The 21,812-nt window shown below is 40.4% G+C and overlaps 13 protein-coding genes across 13 annotated transcripts; 7 read left to right on the forward strand and 6 right to left on the reverse strand.

Moving 5' to 3' along the window:
* Positions 1-23: 23 nt before the first annotated feature.
* RPT4 (proteasome regulatory particle base subunit RPT4) lies at positions 24-1,337 on the reverse strand (the record flags this gene model as incomplete). The annotated part of the gene is made up of 1 exon (XM_018368078.1): positions 24-1,337. The coding sequence occupies one exon, from the start codon at positions 1,335-1,337 to the stop codon at positions 24-26; it is 1,314 nt and encodes a 437-aa protein (XP_018219460.1).
* A 248-nt stretch (positions 1,338-1,585) lies between these two features.
* GCD1 (translation initiation factor eIF2B subunit gamma) lies at positions 1,586-3,325 on the forward strand (the record flags this gene model as incomplete). The annotated part of the gene is made up of 1 exon (XM_018368079.1): positions 1,586-3,325. One exon carries the CDS (start codon positions 1,586-1,588, stop codon positions 3,323-3,325), a length of 1,740 nt encoding a protein of 579 aa, XP_018219461.1.
* Positions 3,326-3,509: 184 nt separating this feature from the next.
* RPN8 (proteasome regulatory particle lid subunit RPN8) lies at positions 3,510-4,511 on the reverse strand (the record flags this gene model as incomplete). The annotated part of the gene is made up of 1 exon (XM_018368080.1): positions 3,510-4,511. One exon carries the CDS (start codon positions 4,509-4,511, stop codon positions 3,510-3,512), a length of 1,002 nt encoding a protein of 333 aa, XP_018219462.1.
* A 357-nt stretch (positions 4,512-4,868) lies between these two features.
* GPN2 (GTPase GPN2) lies at positions 4,869-5,912 on the forward strand (the record flags this gene model as incomplete). The annotated part of the gene is made up of 1 exon (XM_018368081.1): positions 4,869-5,912. The coding sequence occupies one exon, from the start codon at positions 4,869-4,871 to the stop codon at positions 5,910-5,912; it is 1,044 nt and encodes a 347-aa protein (XP_018219463.1).
* A 550-nt stretch (positions 5,913-6,462) lies between these two features.
* Positions 6,463-7,740, forward strand: DSE3 (Dse3p; the record flags this gene model as incomplete). Its single annotated transcript, XM_018368082.1, has 1 exon — positions 6,463-7,740. The coding sequence occupies one exon, from the start codon at positions 6,463-6,465 to the stop codon at positions 7,738-7,740; it is 1,278 nt and encodes a 425-aa protein (XP_018219464.1).
* Positions 7,741-8,012: 272 nt separating this feature from the next.
* Positions 8,013-8,333, forward strand: RBL2 (Rbl2p; the record flags this gene model as incomplete). The annotated part of the gene is made up of 1 exon (XM_018368083.1): positions 8,013-8,333. One exon carries the CDS (start codon positions 8,013-8,015, stop codon positions 8,331-8,333), a length of 321 nt encoding a protein of 106 aa, XP_018219465.1.
* A 248-nt stretch (positions 8,334-8,581) lies between these two features.
* Positions 8,582-9,850, forward strand: PNT1 (Pnt1p; the record flags this gene model as incomplete). Its single annotated transcript, XM_018368084.1, has 1 exon — positions 8,582-9,850. The coding sequence occupies one exon, from the start codon at positions 8,582-8,584 to the stop codon at positions 9,848-9,850; it is 1,269 nt and encodes a 422-aa protein (XP_018219466.1).
* Positions 9,851-10,161: 311 nt separating this feature from the next.
* On the reverse strand, positions 10,162-12,240 carry HRK1 (putative serine/threonine protein kinase HRK1; the record flags this gene model as incomplete). The annotated part of the gene is made up of 1 exon (XM_018368085.1): positions 10,162-12,240. One exon carries the CDS (start codon positions 12,238-12,240, stop codon positions 10,162-10,164), a length of 2,079 nt encoding a protein of 692 aa, XP_018219467.1.
* Positions 12,241-13,265: 1,025 nt separating this feature from the next.
* Positions 13,266-13,757, reverse strand: DI49_5088 (uncharacterized protein; the record flags this gene model as incomplete). The annotated part of the gene is made up of 1 exon (XM_018368086.1): positions 13,266-13,757. One exon carries the CDS (start codon positions 13,755-13,757, stop codon positions 13,266-13,268), a length of 492 nt encoding a protein of 163 aa, XP_018219468.1.
* A 126-nt stretch (positions 13,758-13,883) lies between these two features.
* On the forward strand, positions 13,884-15,371 carry PAC1 (Pac1p; the record flags this gene model as incomplete). The annotated part of the gene is made up of 1 exon (XM_018368087.1): positions 13,884-15,371. One exon carries the CDS (start codon positions 13,884-13,886, stop codon positions 15,369-15,371), a length of 1,488 nt encoding a protein of 495 aa, XP_018219469.1.
* Positions 15,372-15,522: 151 nt separating this feature from the next.
* Positions 15,523-18,051, reverse strand: VPH1 (H(+)-transporting V0 sector ATPase subunit a; the record flags this gene model as incomplete). Its single annotated transcript, XM_018368088.1, has 1 exon — positions 15,523-18,051. The coding sequence occupies one exon, from the start codon at positions 18,049-18,051 to the stop codon at positions 15,523-15,525; it is 2,529 nt and encodes an 842-aa protein (XP_018219470.1).
* Positions 18,052-18,530: 479 nt separating this feature from the next.
* On the reverse strand, positions 18,531-19,514 carry FSF1 (Fsf1p; the record flags this gene model as incomplete). Its single annotated transcript, XM_018368089.1, has 1 exon — positions 18,531-19,514. One exon carries the CDS (start codon positions 19,512-19,514, stop codon positions 18,531-18,533), a length of 984 nt encoding a protein of 327 aa, XP_018219471.1.
* An 809-nt stretch (positions 19,515-20,323) lies between these two features.
* On the forward strand, positions 20,324-21,706 carry YTM1 (Ytm1p; the record flags this gene model as incomplete). The annotated part of the gene is made up of 1 exon (XM_018368090.1): positions 20,324-21,706. The coding sequence occupies one exon, from the start codon at positions 20,324-20,326 to the stop codon at positions 21,704-21,706; it is 1,383 nt and encodes a 460-aa protein (XP_018219472.1).
* Between the last annotated feature and the right edge of the window lie 106 nt (positions 21,707-21,812).

A 21,812-nucleotide genomic window follows, 5' to 3' on the forward strand; every position in this document is an offset into this window, starting at 1 on the left:
CATATATATAAATTTTTAAAAAATCATAATTTTTGATATTCTATAGTACCTTCCAACTTCTTAACTTCGGCCACTTTTCTTACAGCTTTCATTAAATCTTCAGGGTTGATGTGATCACGGTCATCTCTTATGGCAAAGAACCCGGCTTCAGTGGCACAGTTACGAATATCAGCACCATTAAAACCATCACTCATCTTCACAGCAGCCTCGAAATCAAACTCTCCTGTCTTCTTAACTTTTGCAGTATGAATTTTAAAAATCTCTAATCTACCAGCTTCGTTTGGTAATGGGATTTCCAGTTTTCTATCTAATCTACCGGGTCTCAAAAGAGCAGGATCCAAAGTATCCGGTCTGTTCGTAGCCATGATGATCTTAGTTTGGCCCAGGTTATCAAACCCGTCCATCTGAGTCAATAGCTCCATTAGTGTACGTTGGATTTCACGATCGGCGGAGGTACCTTCGCTGAATCTACGACCACCAATGGCATCTACCTCATCCATGAAGATGATACAAGGTTCATGTTCCTTCGCATATGCAAACATTTCTCTAATAATACGAGCAGACTCACCAATATATTTATCTACAATACCAGATGCTGGGGAAAAGATGAAGTTAGCGCCAATGGTGGCAGCAACTGCCTTGGCCAGTAAAGTCTTACCAGTACCAGGAGGTCCGTATAGCAGAACACCTTTGGGGGGTTTGATACCGATTCTCTGGAAAATTTCCGGGTTCTTTAATGGCAGTTCTATAACTTCTCTTAATTCTCTGATTTGGTCGGTCAAACCACCGATACCATCGAAAGTGATTTCACCTTGCTCAAAGCTGGTCATGTTGTACACCAAAGGATCTGTTTCTCTTGGCAGGATTCTCATTATGGTTAAAGTGGTGATATCTAAGGTGACCCTCACACCTTTCTTCAATTTGGAGCGGTCCACCGAATTCCTCACCCCAACGATATAACGAGGACCCGAGGAGGCCTTGACTATGTATTTCTCTTCGGAAAGCTCCTTCATGACTTCACCGATCAATTGGCCAATACTTTGTAGAGCCTTGATGTCATTTTCGGTCTTGTCAAATAACTTTTCTAGATCTCGTATGTTCTGACGGCGCTGCTTCAATTGATCGTCGTATCTTCTGTGCTCTAGCAGTTTTCTCTTAAACTGGTTCAAGGCTTTGTTATGGGCCTCCTGTTCAGGGTCCAGTCTTGGAGGTTCCTCCTCACGTTGTCCCTCTGCCTCTTGTGGCTGCTCTGGTTGCTGTTCCTGTTGTTGTTGGGCACCGCTGTCTATGGGTGTTTCTCCCAATCCTGCTAATAGAGGGTCCTGTTCTTCACTCATCTTTTGTGCTGCCTGCTTTGATCTCGTTTACTGTCTTTACCTACAATATTATACTACTCGATCTAAATCCACTGTGTTCTTTAAAGCTCCCTTCCCTTTCTTTCGGTGGCAAATTCCACGAATCTACGGGTCACCCGCCCATGGTAAAATTTTTCACTTCTCATCGCTATAGTGGATTATAACAATGAGTAGTCGATGGTACGGTCGAAAGGGATAGACAGTCTTTGAAGTGTCCCATCATCGTAGTAATGCCCATCCAAGCTTTTATCTTCTGCGGTAAGGGTTCCAGCCTGGCTCCTTTCACACAGCCTGATTTCCCGTTTCAAGCGCAGAACGATGACAGCGCTGCTACTACCAACAGCGACAAGCTCAATGAGTTTGCCAAGAATGCTCTAGGTGCAGGTGTCATCAATGAGTTCATGCAACATTCTACGCGCTTGCCCAAGGCTCTTTTGCCCATTGGCAACAGACCTATGATCGAATACGTCTTGGATTGGTGTGACCAGGCGGATTTTAAAGAGATCAATGTGGTGGCAGGTGTTGACGAAATTGAATTGATTGAAAGTGGGCTAGCCGCGTTTTTGTCCCTTAGAAAGCAACAGTTCGAATTGATTTATAAGGCATTGTCGAGTTCCAACCACAGTCACCACTTGCAAGAACCTAAGAAGATCAATTTCATTCCTTCCAAGACCAATTCCACAGGCGAGTCCTTGCAAAAAGAGTTACTACCTAGAATCCACGGCGACTTCGTACTCTTGCCTTGTGATTTTGTCACAGATATACCTCCACAAATCTTGGTTGATCAGTTCAGGAATAGAGATGATAACAATCTAGCAATGACTATCTACTATAAGAACTCCTTGGATAGTAACATCGATAAAAAGCAACAGCAAAAGCAAAAGCAGCAAAAATTTTTTACTGTGTATTCAGAAAATGAAGACTCGGAGAGACAGCCAATACTATTAGACATCTACTCTCAGAGGGACGTTACCAAGACTAAATATTTACAGATCAGATCTCATTTACTGTGGAACTACCCAAATTTGACCATATCTACCAAATTGATGAACTCCTTTATTTACTTTTGCTCTTTTGAAATTTGCCAATTGCTAAGATTAGGGTCTCAATCAATGTCAAGACAAGCTTCATTCAAAGATCCATTTAGTGGAAATCAGCAGGATCACAACCCTTCCACCACCGACGACGATGAAGACCGTAATCGTGACGACGACGACGACGACGACGGTTACAAACCCTCAATCGCATCTATCCAACCCACATATTTCAAGAAAAAGAACGCTCTTATTCTGGACCCGCTAAACTGTAATAAATCATTGAGTAAACTCTTTAGAGATTTATCCCGTCGTTCATGGCAACATTCCAAACCAAGAGAACCAATAGGTATCTTCATTTTACCAGACGAAACCTCGTTCGTCAGAGCCAATAACCTGAACACATACATGGATGCAAATAGATTTGTCTTGAAAATAAAATCTCAAACAATGTTCACTAAAAATATACAAATCCAATCCGCAGCCATTGGTGCTGATGCCATCGTAGACCCTAAATGTCAGATTTCGGCCCACAGTAATGTCAAAATGTCGGTTGTCGGTACCCAGGCTAATATTGGTTCCAGATGCCGTATTGCTGGGTCTCTCTTGTTCCCAGGTGTCCAATTAGGTGACGAAGTCATTTTGGAAAACTGTATTGTTGGACCCATGGCCAAGATCGGCTCTAAGTGTAAACTCACCAATTGTTACATTGAAGGTCATTATATCGTAGAGTCCAAAAATAACTATAAAGGTGAAACGTTGGCCAAAGTTTATTTGGACGAGGATGAGGATAACGGATTGGTATATGATGATAGTGTCATCGCGGGTGAAAGTGAAGATTCCGAGGATGCTGATAGTGACGAAAGAAGCGATGAAGATTCTGATGATGGTGAGTACACTGACGAGTATGAAGATGATGGGCTGTTTGAACGTTGATATATAAGGTATAGTGTACTTCTCCTCTTAAATAAGAATCCAAAATAGAAGCATTATGATGAAGAAAAAAGCACACAATTGCGTATAATCGGATAATATTAACATTTTCTATTAATACATAGGGTTTTTACACATCTATTTTATATGTTATGTTATGTTAATTTAATGTATTTTTTTTTCTTTCTTATTTCTCTTCTTGGGTTGAAGGCGTAGTCGTCTCTTTGTCACCATTCTCAACATCGTCAGACTCTTTTGATTGTTTATCTTTTATTCTTTGTTCTTGAATTCTTTTATTCTGTATTTTGTTTTCAATTAGATCATCAAATGCGATAATTGATCTAACCAAATTGCTTATATATATGATCATTAATTCGTCGTTAGTCTTTACTGTTAAAGCCTTTTGTAGATTGTTTGAAATCTTAATTGTATCATGATCTTGCATATTCATTTCGTCTTCATCGGGTGTTCCAAGGTTTGGTAAAAGGTTAAAGACATCTTGTAATTTCCCCAAAATAGTATGATTTATTGGTAGTTCCTTATTAATGACCTTGTCCAGATATTTGACAATATCTTTTAATTTGCTTTGTAACCCTTTTAAGGATTTTAACTGGTTAGTCAACCTGATGGACAATCCACCCGCTGCTTGATCACGCACATCTCTCAATAAGTGTTCCACACCGATTTCTTCAGCTTCTTCAGCTTCAATGGTACAGGGTAAATGTAAAAATGTCTTTTCTGTGGAAGTACCATCATCTTTAACTTGTTCAATGGCAACGTATGCATCTGTTGGAAGGCCAACACCTTGTTGTTTAACATCAACAATTAATAATAATGGGTTACTTTGGGTATATTTTTTGAACAATTCGTTGATTTTAAGATCCGAAGCCCGTAATTTGGGACCACTATGATACCAACCAATCAATTTCTCTTTGGCATTAATTTTTTTGCACATGTCATTCATGTTTTCAATATAATTATGGTCCAAGAACCATACATCAGGGTTCTTTTCATCCTCTTCGAATGGTAAGGCGAAAGAATTGGTGACTCTGATGGTGGAACTGTTCGCGTCACCTAAGATAACACCAACACATCTTTTGTTCTCTTTTGTCTGTGTACGCTCATAATGGTCTAAAGCAGATAGTAAGACTAGTGGTGCAATGGTAACCCTTTCGTGTTGTAAAGACATTGTGGTTTAGTTTCTTTTTCTTTTCTTCCCTGTTCTCTAGTTCAAAAAATTCACTCTCAAATACGACTTGGGATGCAAGAATACAATGTCTCTATAGCGTTTAATTGCTGGCCTTTCGATGGGTTTAATTGTGATTATATATCAAGCGTAGTTGAATAACAATTTGCCACTGAAAGATCCCCGAACTTTGCTACAGTGTGCGTTCGTGTAAAGTGATTTGTATCACGCAGTTCAGAGCAAGTGATGCCCATAGTGATGGCTACAACATAAAACTTTTGAGGAAGTACAATAGGACAGTTGTTTTTCTTGGAATGTTGTGTTAACAAAGGTCTGTATTTGTATCTGTACTATATACAAATGCCTTTTGCTCAGATTGTTATTGGCCCACCGGGTTCAGGGAAGTCCACATATTGTAACGGATGTTCACAATTTTTCAATGCTATTGGGAGACATTCCCAGGTGGTAAATATGGATCCTGCCAATGATGCTTTACCTTACCCGTGTGCTGTGGATATTAGAGACTTTATAACTCTGGAGGAGATCATGAGAGAGCAACACCTGGGCCCTAATGGTGGTTTGATGTATGCCGTTGAATCTTTAGATAAGTCCATTGATTTATTTATACTACAGATCAAGTCACTTGTAGAAGAAGAGAAGGCGTATGTTGTGTTTGACTGCCCGGGACAAGTTGAGCTGTTTACGCATCATTCTTCATTATTCAGCATTTTCAAGAAATTAGAAAAAGAACTAGATATGAGGTTCTGTGTGGTGAATTTAATTGATTGTTTTTACATGACATCTCCTTCACAATATGTCTCTATTTTGCTACTAGCATTAAGGTCTATGCTAATGATGGACATGCCTCATATCAACGTCTTTTCAAAGATAGATATGTTGAAATCATATGGTGAATTGCCATTTAGATTAGATTATTACACAGAGGTTCAAGATTTGGATTATTTGGAGCCGTATATTGAAAAAGAAGGTTCCGGTGCTCTGGGAAAAAGGTATAGTAAATTGACTGAAACAATCAGTGAGCTGGTTTCTGATTTCAACCTGGTTTCCTTTGAAGTTTTGGCTGTGGATGACAAAGAAAGTATGATAAATCTCCAGGGTGTTATTGATAAAGCTAATGGATATATATTTGGTGCATCTGAAGTGGGCGGTGACACGGTTTGGGCCGAGGCCTCGAGAGAAGGTGCATTGCTCGCAAGCTATGACATTCAAGATAGGTGGATAGATAATAAAGAAAAATATGATAAAGAAGAAGAAGAGAAACGGGCTGCAATGTTGAAAGAACAAGAACTACAAAATAAAGAAGTTAATATAGACGAAGAAGACGAGTGGCAGAGTGCACTAAACGACTGGGAGGAAAAACAAGGCACAGATTTTGTTAGATAGGAAGTGCTACATCTCTCCTTTTGTTTAGTGCCAGTAACAACTGGATCTGATTCAAACATGAAAGTTCATGCATAAGATTATATACGAAAATAAGTAACAACATGTGCATTCACAAATGGTCTTGAGCTGCAAAGTAAGCTTAAGCAAGAGAATGTGAATGGCTTCGATTTGATTTTAGATGTGATTGCCGTAGGCGCCTCCGAAACCAGCTCTTCCAGCTCTTCCATCTATTATAACTAGTTTAACCAGCCATTCATTAGGCGACGGCGACGGTAAAAGCGGGAAGCAGAAAAAATAACCAGCGAAATGATAGACAGCAATGTTTGGTAAGAAGATGAGCTAAAAGTGATCAGCACTCGCCACCATGTCTGTGGGTACGCAATTCTGGTGCGGGGATCTTAATGTGCTTGCTTTTAATCCTCATATAAAGAGATGCGAGGGAAAATAGGCTACTCTTTTTATTGAGAGAATTTCTGAAGTTCTTCTTATAAAAGAAGGTAAACAATTTATAACAACAGTAATATAATCAAAGCCTACATAACAAGAAGTCATGCCAAGAAAGTTTTTGGGAGAAAGAATTGACAGAAATGTGGATGCGGTTAGACCATCATCACTAACGCTATCACCAGACGACTTGAAGCATATACCAGTAATACCAAGCGATTTTACTGATGATGATAGAGTCTTGAGTAACGGCAGTGGTGGAAAGAGGTTATCTAGAAAGTTTGGCGGTACGATGGTGCTGAAGAAAAGACTAGAGTCTGTTCCAGAATTGTTCTTACACGACTTCAAGAAAAAACCACGTTCCAAACTTGACGTAATTAAAGAAAGAGATCCTAAATACTCACCTGCTCCTAAAGCATCAGCTATGCCTAAGATTGATAGGGTACGGTTACAAGAGAGAAAAAGGGTGGGATCGTCACCGATTCAAAGAAAGGGACTGCGTAGGTCAGCAATGCCACAAATTACGGTGACGCGACCCATAGAGCATGAAGAACGCCCGGCTGATATTATTAACAGGGTGTTTGTTTCGCAACCAGCCCCAATTGTAATGCCTGTACAGACTATCACTCCGGTAGATCCGGTGTCCGTAATGCAAAAGCAAACACAACATGGACATGGGAGGAATAAGTATGGTAAAAGTAACAGCGAGATATTATTTGAAGAAATTCTGTCAGCTTATGAAAATACCCCTACAAAAAGTTCTACCGCACTAAACTCAGAAATCGATAGAATTATTGATATATGCTCTTCCAAACACATGGCTAAAAATACAGAAGCGTTCCAAACAACGCAGATTGCGTGTCCGTATGATACAGAGACTCTCTTTTCATCAGCAACACCGAAACTAAAGCCTGTGCATTTCAATGCATTGAACGACATGATTTCTAGCCCGGAATATTCCACATCCGGCGGCAGCACCTATTCTGAACATTGGAGTTCAGGCGAAGAGCTGCCTGAAGTCGAAAGCATAGCATGGAACACCCGCAAAAGCGCAATGAGATCATCCATAGCGTCAGAGAGTACCAACGAGGAAGGCTATTATACTGCCGCTGAAACGTTGCCCTCAACGATATCGGTGGAAGACCTGGATATACACAATGCACTGCCAGTACCTGCACAAAAACCACCGCATACGGCTCTTCTAGACCGACTTCCAATGAGAAGATTAAAAAGAGTGACTCTCGATTCTCCCAAGATAATGCATATGTTGGATTCTGATGATGATAGCGGTGAGCATGAAGAGGATATGATTTTACGCGCTTTACAAGATAAAATTGACAACATTGAAATCGCAAGTTGCAGCAGTAGTATATACAGCAGCTAAGCCTCTTTTCAAGTTCCAATACGTTTCGCCGTTATATATGGTCAAACGAAAGGCCCGATACCACTAAGATCTACCGTCGATAATAAGTGCCACACTCTTAGGCATAAATAATTGGCTTTCCCAGTTTAATGCACTTTTTGCTCCCTGCGTTACCCGCCAAATAGCGTATAATAAACAACTAACGCGACTATTAACAAACAAGCTAAATACATACGTAAGTGTGTTTGTGATTCAACGCATAAGATGCAGCATCAAAACGACGTATAATAGAAATGGCACCCACACAATTGGAAATCAAAGTCAAGGCTTTAAAGAGGCTAGTCAAAGAAGAGGGTTACTACCAACAAGAACTAAAAGATCAAGAAGCTCATGTGGCGAAACTCAAAGAGGATAAAAGCGTTGATTCATACGATTTGAAAAAACAGGAAGAAGTTCTTGATGATACCAAAAGACTACTGCCCACTTTGTATGAGAAGATTAGAGAATTCAAAGAAGATTTGGCACAATTCCTAGAATCGTACCAAGGTACTGAAGATGTTAGTGAAGCAAAGACTGTCATTACCTCTGCACAAGAATTAGTCGCATCTAAATAATCTATAGATAAACAGTTTCTTTCTTTATGTTTCTATTTTCTGCGCAACTGTATATACTTGTTTATATACAAACATAATGGAATAAATATAGCTTCCGCTAGAAAATACACCGAATAGCGTATACGAGAAGTCTCGAAGAGCAAATGTGCTAAAAAAGGAAACCGTGACATAAGCGTCCTTTTTTCCGGTAACACAACACTTTATTTGCTTCCAGTGGAGTTGAAATAAGCAAAGACGAGACCCTTAATATGTATACTCGGCTCATTATGGTACGGAGGTATACAACATCAACCATGACCAAAAGCTATCCGTCACGATTACAACATTTAGTAAAGACGCCACTTTATGAAGCCTTGGACAACCAATATAAATCAGGGAAATTGCAGATAGCGCAGGGTGCCGACTGGAATGCCAAAACAACCACTTCTTATTCTCCAGAGCTTTTGACCGAAACCCTAAACTCCACTCGATCTTTACCAATGACCAAGTTCCCTAGGCAAGAAATCTTGAAACAGGTGGAATTGGATCCAAAAGTTGGCCAATGGAGGAAATTTATAACAGGTTGGTTTAGGATAGGGTTGTATCTCTTGAAAATGTACAAATCAGGGATTCAGGACACTTTTAAAGTTTATTGGAGTACAAGACACGTGAAACGTGAATTTGACATAAAGAATGGCTCTTTGGCCAAACTGGTCCGTGAAATAGAAATGAGTGAAGTGAATATCAAGCTGTCCTCCTCATCGCTATCCAAAAAGGCGGATGTTAAGGCTGCTTCAATACCGTTTTCAATTAACCGGAAACAGCTGGTGGAATTGATCAGAAGAGATCAAATTTGGAAACTACCGGTCTTTTTCAGTTTGGTATTCATATTTGAGGAGATGAGTGCGTTGATATTCACATTCTTTCCACGTGTTTGCCCATATAACTGCTTAACTCCCGGTGGGTACAAGAAGCTCTCCAATGTTTATATTAAGGACACTACGGGAATTAATGACAACCGTGGTCTGGGTCCTTTAAAGTTTACTAAGCAAGGGAATATTAAGTATGAACCACCGTATGCTATTCCAATTGAGAACGTATACAGTTTCCTAAAATGCTTTCCGCAGAGTATGACATCAGGCTGGAAACTATACATATATAAGAAATTGAAACTACAGAAATTGCTTTGTGATGAATTGGAGAAAATCTACCAATATTTCTTAATTGATGACTGGTTATTGTTGCAAGGTATACTCAAAACTGAAGGTGGAACAGCCAAAGTTGTTTTAAGTGATAAAGAATTGGTCAATTGTGTACTCGAAAGGAAGCTTTATCGTAAGGACGAAGACTTAAACAAAATGGTTAATGATACTTCAGGGCAAAATATATTGTTAAAAAGATTGTTTCTTTATTGGTCATTGAGGTACGATGACACTATTTCATTTAACGGAGAACATACATTCAGCGAAAAATGGGGAGTCGATAATATTTCACTCTTGAAATATAATATAGAGCTGGTGATCACAAAGGACATCTGAGAAACAGAAATGCCCCTGATGTTAGTTGGCCAATCTCGCTTGTAGATAGCATGTATAAAATGTATAAAGTGTTTGATATAAGAATATTCTTTTCTTTTAATAGGCTCCTGCACTATCATTAGTGTTATAGTCTTTTTCTGCCAGAGTGAAGGGAGATGCTCCTCTATATTGTATGTATAATAATACTCTTTGGTATATAATATATAGATTTTCGTCAAGCGTTCCAATTAGAAAATAGAAATAAAAAGTAAAAAATACAATTAGTAATTAATTGATAAAATAAAAGAAGTGAAATAATCGAATGACTCGTATTAAACCTTATAGGTTTCTAGATGAGCGTTTTCCTCTCTAACCAACGTATGATGGTGACCAGGTGCTCTAATAGTTGCATTTTTAGAATCCGTCGTACAAGCGGCAATAGAGGCAAACCAATCATCATTAAAAATATCGTCTAAGGTAGCTCTCTTCTTTGGATCCACTTGCAGAATACGAGACATAATAGGTCTTGAAGCATGTGGCAATAGACGTAACAAACGGTATGGGCCGTGAATGATCTTTTTATGATGAGGACCTTTATGTTGTTGCATCAATTTATTGTCCGGAGAATTACTATGGCGTCTGTCGTGGTGCTGTTGTTGTCCATGAGGAGCTTTATCTGCATTAACATTCTTGTTCACATTGGCGTTAACGTCGGCGTCTACTGGAGCTTGTGTACCATCATTATCATTTCCGTCCGCAATAACATTAATTTTAGTGCTTGCTTTGTCGTTAGCTGGCGTACTTTCCTTATCATTATTGCTGTCATCGTTATCATTGTCCTCGGCTTCTTTTTGTCCGGCTTCTGGTTCAATCACAATCTCAGGTTTATTACTGTTCTTATTATCTTGTGTAGGTGTTGGGGTTGGGATTTGATTTTGAACCGGCTTTGAATCCGATTCATGGATTGGTGGCTGTTGACTGATACTGGAACAGTCATTGTGGTTCAAAAACCTTTGGCGCTTCTCCTTTCTTTCCTTTAATAACTCTTCATGATGTTTGGCTGATTCCGAATAATCATGGTCTATATCATCCGGCATACAGTACAATTTGAAATTGTCATCGGAATCTCTGGGAGCTTTCCATGGGAACCTTTTCAGCATCATACAACAATATATGATCCCAATAGACCATATGTCGACGCATTGAGGATCATATGATTTCGTAGAAGTGATTACTTCAGGCGCCAAATAAGGATCACTACCCACGATCCCGTGGGCCATAGTTACGCCATCTTCAAAAGGATATCTAAATACAACAGCACTACCAAAATCGATCAACTTCAAAATCCCCTGAGAAGTCATGACACAATTGTCTAGTTTCAAATCTCTGTGTGCTAGCCCCATAGAATGTAAATACTTCACACCTTCGGTCAGTTGCTTTAAACAACAATTGATCTCACCACGAGACATTTTACCCGTCATGACAACTGCAAAGAAATCAATCGGACAGTACTCCATAACTTCATAATATTTGTTTTGTTTGGAATCAGAGAAAACGTCGACTGTTTCGATAACGTTTGGATGGTGTAGCGTGGAACCTATGCAAAATTCCGCGGTACATTTCTTGGCATAATCTTTGACACTTTCATTTGGTTTTCTTGGTCTAAATTCCTTAACGGCAAAAGTGGCACCGTCAGTAGGTCTCACAAGAACTTTAACGGACCCACCTGCACCGGAACCCAGTAGCTTACCCAATTTCCCGTACTTCTGGGCCAAGATACAATCATCATGATAGATGTTGATATTATTTGACAGAGACAGGATGGAATCTGAGCTCGGCGGTATAGCAGATTGAGTATGGGCGTAATGGTCCGTAAAACCGTGGGGGTGCTGAGCGCGATAGTGGTTATTTAAGTTGACTGTAGAAGTCGATTTTGATGGCGGTGGAGAATGAGTGCTATTTTTTTTTGAACGCAGTTGGGACATAGATAGTTTTTTATTTACAGAGGGTCTAAAAAATCTTTTCAATTCGGCCATGGAGTGAGTTTGTTTCGGTGATGCTGGAGAAGTGTAGTCATGGAGTGCGTGAGAGACATTATGATGGTGGTGTGTTTCGTTATTGTTATTGTTATTATTATTGTTTGTGGAAATTGTTGTTGTGTTGGTATGGCTATGGGAGTTGTTGTTGATGTTTGATGTGGTGTAGTTGGTGGTAGTTGTGGTAGATTTCATTGAATCTGTAGATTTCTCGCTTCTTAATGAGTCATTACTCTGCTTTCTACCAATGAAGTTTAAGAAAGATTTAGAGCTTCTAATCAACTGCGGCGGGTTGTTAGAGGACGAATTATCACGATCATGATGGTGATCGCTGTGATGACCGTGGAAGGGGTTTCTTGACAATAGATTGGGCATGTTTGAACGAAGTACAGCTTGGTCCTATCAATAGTAAAATCGTTGTTAGTATTTCAAATTTTTTGAAATATTATTCTAGCGGCAGTAGCGATAGTAGTCAAACAGCAGTACTATTTTATGAGTTTGTAGCCTGAAACGAGTCTTGAGTCAGATGTAGATTGTTACCGACAATTTTTTTTTTTTGCTTTTACAGTTCTCCTTTATGAAAAAGGTGAAAATCTCTTAAATCTAGAAATTTCTTTGCGATTCTAGAAAATAGGAGGTGGGGGGAGATTTCTAGAGTTTTTCGAAAAAACGGGAAAAGAAAGAGGCCCAAAATTGAGAAACCTGTGTGTGTGTGTGTGTCTCTAGAAAATAAACGAAACTTTGGTTTCTTTGAGGAAATGGACGGAAATGGACGGAATCTGTCTTGCGCTTGCTCACTTAAGAAGAATTGTATAATTTATGCCCTTTATGCTGAATTTCACTTTACCTCTCGTGCAGATTTGTTGAAGTGAAATATATAGCCAAATAGATCTAGGCGAAGAAAAAGAAAAGGGGCGAGCGACGTAGGGGTCGGACGAAAGATTAAGCACTTGTTGGCGATATAATAGGCAAAAGAACTGATGCGTGAGTAACGAAAACAAAAGAACAGAGAGAGAGAGAGGCTACGTTTGTTTGCGGATAATGAATCAAGAAGAGACACGTCTGTTTTGTACACTAAGCAGAAGCCCGACGTACATTCGTGATTAATGGATCAACGACACGGTAGCGAATAAGCACTTATGGAAAGAAAAAAAAAACCACACACACACGCATGCACGCACACAAAAAAAATAAAAATAATAATAATAATAAAAGAAGCACAGGCGAAGTAGTAGTGCCGAGACAACCAGGCACACAAGAGTGCGAAATAGCAAAAGACCCTTCCCATAAACCGCTCGGATAAACCGATTTCACCCTTTAGCGTGCCACGGATTACACGCGGGGATCCGACGGCACCAGTCACGGCCCGTCTCGTCCGCGTGGTTTTTTTAATTCTGGCTCTACGCCGTTTTAAGCCTGTGTCTTTTGTTCCGGCTTCTAGAAAACTTGGAAAACACAAAAACAAAAACAAAAAAAAAAAAAAATTCGATTCCTGCCGGGCCGCNTTCCTGCCGGGCCGCTTTATTCTCATGTTGCTTAATGTTGTTTTCCTTTTTTTTTTTCCCGCGTAGCAGCCGTGGAGTACCCGGACGGTAGCTATGGTAACGGCAGCGTAAGGGTGGATAACATAAGTGGGTTGTTATATCTGGGTATATTCTTGGTAAGGTACGGTTCGAGGTCGCAGCACGGCCTGCTGAATGAAGTGTGAAGAAGGGCCTGCATTTGCTTTCTGAGACTGTTGCACTCGCTCTTGTGGGGCCCCTAAAGGTTTGCGCTGTGGGATGTGGGTGTTCTGAAATTTTTTGTTGATGTAAATCGTGCATATTGCACTTGTTTCTTTTTATTTGGCAAACATATACGTAATCTTGGGCATTATCGTCCCGAATAGTCATTGGTAAATCAGTTAGACCCTACGCCCAATTGCAGATATATACATATTTATATATAGATATTTCTCTATCTATATATATATATATATATATTTAAATACAAAAAAAGAAACAGCTCAGCACAAGGATATGACCCATTGGCAGCAGCAGCTACCCTTGACAGATACACAAAAGAATGAGCTCGATAAAAGCGTGTTGCGATACTTGAATTGGAACTATAAGCAAACAGTACAGCGTGACCGTGGTCAGGATTACGAGAGTATTCGGAACACCATCGTAACTCTGTCTAAGTTTCTGTTAGAACCCGTGGACCAGCAAGAATTTTCAAACGACAACGACGACAACAACAACAACGAAGGTATAGCGGATGTTGATGAACTACTACTGCCAAGAAAATGGAACTCCATCGTCAGACTGCAGCGGAAAATTATTGACTTGGAACAAAACACAGAGGCTCTTGTATCCCAGATTAACGATTTAAGCTCCCAAGTAGCAGAACTATCACAATCAATGCCTCTCGCTAGTAGCGGTGCCAGCGCTCCAAACGTTTTGAAATGGGTACCGAGAAGCTCACCAAACTATTCGGTCAACGTAGAATCGTCCATTACGTCCATAAAGTTACATCCCAATCTACCGATAGTGTTCGTAGCCACGGACCATGGCAAACTATATGCATTCGATCTACTGAACTACTCCATCCCTTTGGCGTCTTTACAAACTCACACAAAGGCAATAACTTTCATCGACGTGTTGTTTACTAACTTTACGAATGCGAACACTAAAAACCACTTACTGGTGGCTACTGCGTCCAAAGACCTGCAAATCCATGTTTTCAAATGGATCTCCAACGAATGCAAATTTCAACAAATCAGATCCTTACTAGGCCACGAACACATCATCTCCGCAGTGAAAATTTGGCAGAAAAACAATGACATATTCATTGCGTCCTGTTCTAGAGACCAAACTGTTAAGGTTTGGGACTTCCACAACGGCTGGTCGCTGAAATCATTTCAGCCTCATTCCCAATGGGTACGCTCCATAGACGTTCTAGGCGACTATATCATCTCCGGGTCCCATGACACTACATTAAGATTGACACACTGGCCGTCAGGTAATGGTCTCAGCGTGGGCACAGGGCACGAGTTTCCCATAGAGAAAGTGAAGTTTATTCATTTCATTGAGGACCCGGCAAACGTAAGATTCAGAACCCCATCAACAACCCAATACGAGAACTGGGGGGTTCAATATTGCGTTTCTGCGTCAAGAGATAGAACGATAAAAATTTGGGAAATACCTCTGCCCAGACTAATGGCTCATAGAGCCCCCATACCGAATCCCACAGATTCGAATTTTAAATGCCTTTTAACGCTAAAGGGCCATCTTTCATGGGTTAGAGACATTTTCATCCGTGGTCAGTATCTGTTTTCTTGTGGTGATGATAAATCTGTTAGGTGTTGGGATTTAAACACTGGGCAATGTTTACATACTTGGAACGATTTGCATTCAGGGTTTATTAATTGTCTGGACATGGATGTAGACTACGACTCCAATATTTTACCAAGACAAATAATGGTTACTGGTGGGTTAGATAGTAAGTCTAGTGTCTTTATGAGGTAATGTTAGTTTTTTTTTTTTTTTTTTTTTTTTTTGGCTGGAGTGTTGTTAAAATACTTACTGAATTAATTAGTACTAATAATATATAATAGAAATTACTTATAACTTAGTCAGGTATTTATTTAACTTTTCGGTTTTAAAAAGTCTCTGGCCCTTAGCTGGAAGTGACAGCAGCAGAACTGGCACTAGCAACAGCTACCTCCATATCCTTGTACTCGAATGTAAATGGTTCATATGGTAAACCTTCACCGACGAAAAATTTGGACATAGATTCAACCCAGTGCAAACGTAAGGAATGTAACATGGCAGATGTACCTTCCATTAAAACTAGAACCGCGCAAGTTAGTGCAAACCACATGGCGAAAAGTGCGACTGTCATAAACACCCCCAAAAATCCTCTAAATCCAAAAGCAATTTGAATTGTCATTGTCCATAAAACACTTGACAATTGCGCATGTGCTAATGACAAAGCCCATAGACGTAAATAGGATGCTGTGTGTGAAACACAGTTCAAACAGAATTCAATAGTATGGATAACTTGATGGATCATAATATCGCCGAATTCCTCACCATGAGAACCAGAACCAACTTCTTCTTCTTCAGCATCATCAGCGTCCATTGTGGTAATTAAATCTTGTGCTTCTAAGTCTTCTGAACTAGCACCTGCATCGGTTGATGCTAATGGCTCATGCGATTTCTTTTTTTGCGAGAATTTGAAATGTAAAGGTTTCACCAATAATAACCAAGGAATACAAATCAAGGCCATTAGCAACAAAAACACTTGAACCTTTGCTTGATGAGGGTATAGTTCATCATCAATGGTTCCTGGTGACAAGAACATATTGATCAACATATTCAATAACCCAGGTGCGGCCTTCCCATCTTTGATCCAATCAACGGCCCATTTGTATACGATACAAACGGAAAGATAACCAAAAATACCTTGCATAAATAATAAACCAGGAATAAAGTTACCAATAATGTCAATCATGGAATTAAAGTAGAGATGGTTTGCCAATGAAAAGAAATAGGAATATGTCATATGAATGAAACCCATCAAAATTGATAATTTCATCTTGTATGAATTTGAAAACAACAAAGCGTTTTCAGTTCCATGCCAAGCCCAATCCAACCCAATAGGATATGTCCCGACAGAAGTAGCGGTAATGCTCTCACCTTTCTTCCAATGATCAGGCCATTTCCAACCTGACTTGAAAACTGTTAATGTCTTGGAAAAGACATCGTTGTAGAGGAAACCGGTGTACATGGAAAAGGCACCCATCAACAAAATGATGTATCTACCTGAATAAGCCATGTCAAAGATTTCGCCTCTTTTCATTTTGTTGATTTTACTTTCATTCAAAACAAGAGCTAATGCGGCTAAAAACATCAAGAACCCGTGACCAATATCACCAAACATGATAGCAAACATGAATGGGAAAGTGACGATTGTGGGTAAACCAGCATTAATTTCTCTGTATTGCGCAATACCATAACAGTCACAGATATTTTGGAAACCAGAAGTAAACTTGTTGGTTCTATGGAAAGTAGGTGGTGTATGGTTGGTATCCAATACTTGGATGATGGATGGCACATCAATACCCAATCTTGAAATCATTTCGCCAAGACGGGCTTGTAAAGTGGCCAATTCATCCTTTGGAATCCAACCTTCAGCAATTAAAATCTTTCTGTTCGTATCAAAGTTAGATTTGTTCAAAATTTCAAAAACGGACTTCTCACGAGTAATGTCCTGAAACCAAGAGTCCAATTCCTTCGCAATAGCATACAATTCGCTTTCTAAAGTAGTGGAAGTGGTTTTCAAAACAGTGTACAAATCACTCAAGCTCTTGTTGACTTTCATCAATTGTTGAGCTCTACCTTCATTGGAAGAATCAACTTCGTACAAATTGGCATCTAGAGATTCTGCAATTTTTCTAATTCTTTTGATGATTAGGTCACCGTGAGAGAATATAATAAAGGCATTCTTTTGTTTGTATTCTTTGGTCTTGACGTCGTACACAGGTTCCGTGATTTCAACAGTTTTAAAGAAAAGGTTACCTCTTAGAACTCTCCAAAGAATTTGTTCTAAAGTTGCAACTTTCTCTCTTGAGATCACACCAGTAACGTAATTGACAGATGCACCAATGGCAGCTGCAATGTTTTCTCCATTGGCATCGATCATGTCTTCATCCATGTAGGAAGTGCTGTCGATATTGTCACCCTTCAAGAAGAACTCATCCCCTGATTGCAAAATAAAGCGGTATTGTTCCAAATCATTTTTTTGCAGTTCGATTTGATCAGTTGCGTCCTCCATTTGTATCAATCTTTCTTCCAAATAAGAGGCATTTTGAACATAATCGTCTATCACAGAACCGCTTGGTGGAGCGTACAATTCACCAGAGCCATCCAAATACTTGTCAGTATCTCCTTCATAAAGCTTTATGTTGTGTTTATTCAAAAGAGAATAAAAGTAACGATACTGTCTTTCAACATTGTCAAGTCTTCTAATTTCGTTGACGAAAGTTCTTTGAAATGCACGCACTTTGGAATTCAAATCACGGAATTGCACCAGACCCACTTGCCCTAAAGTGTAGGCCGAGTCCCTTGAGATTTCTTGAGGGATATAGAACTGGACCAAAGCCATTTCAGCAGAGCGAAAAATCGCTTCCTCCTTCTCCGACATCTTTTTTTCCTTGTGTTGTTGGTACGAATAAATTTTTCTTCGATTCAAATGAAAGGGGATTCAAAAGCTTAACCTCTATTGTAGTAATAAAAAAAGATAAAAACTAGCAAACACACTCAGTTAACCCACTAAGCAAGTACAATTATTGAAATACAAAGGCTGCGACTTGTGTTGTCCTTTATTGTTTGTAACCTCTAAAAGGGTTGCAACCAAAAAAAGGTTTTCATATCAAGTTATCTGAGTTTCTTTTTTTCTTTTTTTTTTTGGTTCGCCCATTTTGTTTTTGACTAGAAAATACGTATCTGGTGATAATGAGTCCTCGTGACGTTAATTCAGTGCGGTAATAACAATAACAGTCCTACAGTAGTAGTTAGTAATTTGTTTGTATATTTGTTTCTATATTTTAATTAGTTGTTAACTTATTTATTAATTCGGTGTTTGGCATTTGTTTATAATTATGTAGTCTTGTTCCCTCAGCTCTAAATACCTCTATTGAAGTAGACTTTTTCGATTGTCTTCCCGTCCTTGTCCTTCTTGTCATGTAATTCGGGCTCCAGTTTGCTCAAATGGATCGATTGTCTTTGGGGGAAAATACCCAAAGCAAAAGGCAGGGCGGAAAACATGGTGACTGAGATCAACGCCAGGTTAGCCAAAGTTTGCACCCCAAGGGACTTACCTTTCAAAACACCGCGTTGCAGTCTAACCAACAACAAAGGTGGAATGACCATTGTTGGAGTGGCGTTGATGACCCTACTCAGGGCGGTCTCCCCGACAGCCATGAAGGCAGCCTTCTTCGATTTTCCGACCTCATCGCCGTTTGCGTCGAACACAGAGATACCCTTTCTGATCTCATTGCCTCTCATCAAAAAGACGTTGACAATACCGGCACTCACGACGGCGGCAAAGGGCACCAGACGGCCCATGATCAATCTCGAATGTGGGGAGATGTTTTTCAACTTGGGCACCAGGTTGTTCAACCCGAGTGCCACACCACACGACGCTGTCACTGCGGCGGCATAGTTGGTGAGCAACTGGGACGTCGACATTGGATGGGACTTGTTGGCGTTCGCAGAATTAACGGCAACGTTCAACGACTGGTTCGCCCATTGCCAGAACACGGTACCTGCGGTACCCAAACCAGGGGTCAACATCCCGACGGTGACCACCAGGTTGGACAGCACGTTGGAGGACATGCGGAAGGGCAGAAGAACCGTCTCGCCTGTGTCCGGATGCACGGTGGAGTCCAGCTGCTTCTTAGCCCGCCAGAACTCCGGCGTGGTCTCCTTCAACTCCCCATGGCGGTACGCACTGATGATTTCTTTGGCGTGCGCCAGGTCCTTCTCACTGGTGAGCAACATGGTAGGATCGGAGATTCCTGCACAATGGCGGATTCTGCCCCAGTACGTGGAGAGATCATAGCGGGATGCGGGCAATTCGATGGGCCCCGGGACTGATGATGCCATTTCGGTTGTGTTGATTGCTTTCTGCTTTGATAGTACGCAGTCTTTGAGTTACAAGTCCAGTCGACAAGCAACGTTCAAGTCTTCAAGGTAACTGCGAAGACCTAATAAACGCTTCTTCGATTACCCCAAGCTGGCCGCAGTGGTCCGGTACCGGTAGACGGCGTCAACGAGAAAACTTTTTTTTCTTGCCTCGAGCATTTGATCCGGTATAAAAGGCGCGGAGTCAGCAGGTATTTCCCATCTTCTATTCACTTTTATTCTTGTTTTAAGCTTTGGTCTCGGTTTGAAAAAGGGCATGATACATATTAAAAATGCATTCTATTCACTGTGCCATCTATATTACATCCGTAGGTGATCAGAGGGGAAAAGAAGAGCTAGAGCAACTCCCACACTCGTGAGCGTCCTCATACTGTTCTGGGTGCTTCTCACAGGTGCTTTTTTTAGCACCTCCCATTGGCCCAGATCGGTAGCTGCGCAAGCGAGATATCGTTTTTTTATCTGTCTATATTTAGTCGTAGTAGCATTCATTTGGTCTTCGCGACCGACTTTATCATCACTTGTAACTGCCACTGCCGTCGTAATTGGCGCCAGTATTGTGATTTTTCATTTTTTGAAATCGGTTTAGTTACCCGGCTGGGACTTGGAAAATTTTTGAAAAATTTTCGAAGTGCTCATCTCATCGCAAAATGGAAAGAGCAGTGAAAGGTATAGAGCTCATCTAGGTCTATATATAAAGGCTTAGTGTTGATACGCACGCTGCATAGACTTCTAAAGAGCCCTCCAAGGAAACCGTATAACACACATTAACTATGGCGGAAGATAAGTCGCAGGTCAAGATCAGGTTTTTCACCCGTGAGAAGGATGAAGCATTACATGTCCAAGAAACACCAATGTACGCACCCATCTCTTTGAAGAGATACGGGCTGTCCGAAGTTGTTAATCACCTATTGGACTCGGATAAGCCTGTTCCTTTCGATTTCTTGATTGACGGTGAGCTGTTGCGTACTTCATTGCAGGACTACTTGACTAAGAAAGGTCTATCCAGTGAAACTTCGCTGAATGTAGAATATACCAGGGCTGTCCTGCCACCATCGTATTTGAACAGTTTCAGCAATGAAGACTGGATCAGTTCCCTAGACGTGGGCGACAACTCAAAACACATCATCAGTGGTTCTTATGATGGTATTGTCCGTACTTGGAATCTATCAGGTAACGTGCAAAAGCAATACAGTGGCCATTCCGGTCCTATCCGTGCTGTCAAATACATCTCGAACACAAGACTAGTTTCAGCCGGTAACGACCGTACTTTAAGACTATGGAAAACCAAAAACGATGACTTGAAATTGACTCCGCAACAACGAGCAGCCGAAGACGAAGATGAAGAAGCCAATATTGAAGATGGTAAGACCTTGGCAATTTTGGAAGGTCACAAGGCACCAGTCGTCTCCATCGACGTGTCCGACAACTCCAGAATATTATCTGCGTCTTACGATAACTCCATTGGGTTCTGGTCTACTATTTACAAAGAAATGAACATCGTGGATCCATTAGAAGACATAAATAACCCAAATAATAAAATATCCACTGCAGCCAGGAAAAGAAGAAAGTTGACGATGAAAGATGGTACCATCAGAAGACGTGCTCCACTATCTCTATTAGAATCCCACACAGCCCCCGTGGAACAGGTGATTTTTGACTCCACTGATAACACCGTCGGTTATTCCGTATCGCAAGACCATACTATTAAGACATGGGATTTGGTCACCGCTAGATGCATAGACACAAGAGCCACATCGTACTCGTTACTTTCCATTGCACAATTGCCCTCCTTGAACTTGTTGGCGTGCGGGTCCAGCGCCAGACACATCACATTGCATGATCCTCGTTTAGGGGCATCTTCCAAGGTCACGCAGCAACAACTAATTGGTCATAAAAACTTTGTCTCTTCATTGGACACCTGTCCCGAGAACGAGTACATCCTGTGCTCAGGTTCCCATGATGGGACTGTGAAAGTATGGGATGTCAGATCCACTTCTCCAATGTACACTATCACAAGAGAAGACAAATCGGTTCAAAAGGGTGTTAACGATAAAGTCTTTGCTGTCAAGTGGGCAGAAAAGGTGGGCATTATTAGTGCTGGTCAAGATAAAAAGATTCAAATAAACAAGGGAGACAACATCTTCAAAAATTAAAATCATTGCCCTTTCTAGCCATTTTTATGTAAAATAATATACAGTGTACTTAAAATAGACTTGATTTCGAAAATGGCTTTCGCGCTTTTTTTTTTTTTTTTTTTTT

This window comes from Saccharomyces eubayanus, chromosome VIII (genome assembly GCF_001298625.1).
Source record: "Saccharomyces eubayanus strain FM1318 chromosome VIII, whole genome shotgun sequence".
NCBI lineage: Eukaryota > Fungi > Ascomycota > Saccharomycetes > Saccharomycetales > Saccharomycetaceae > Saccharomyces > Saccharomyces eubayanus.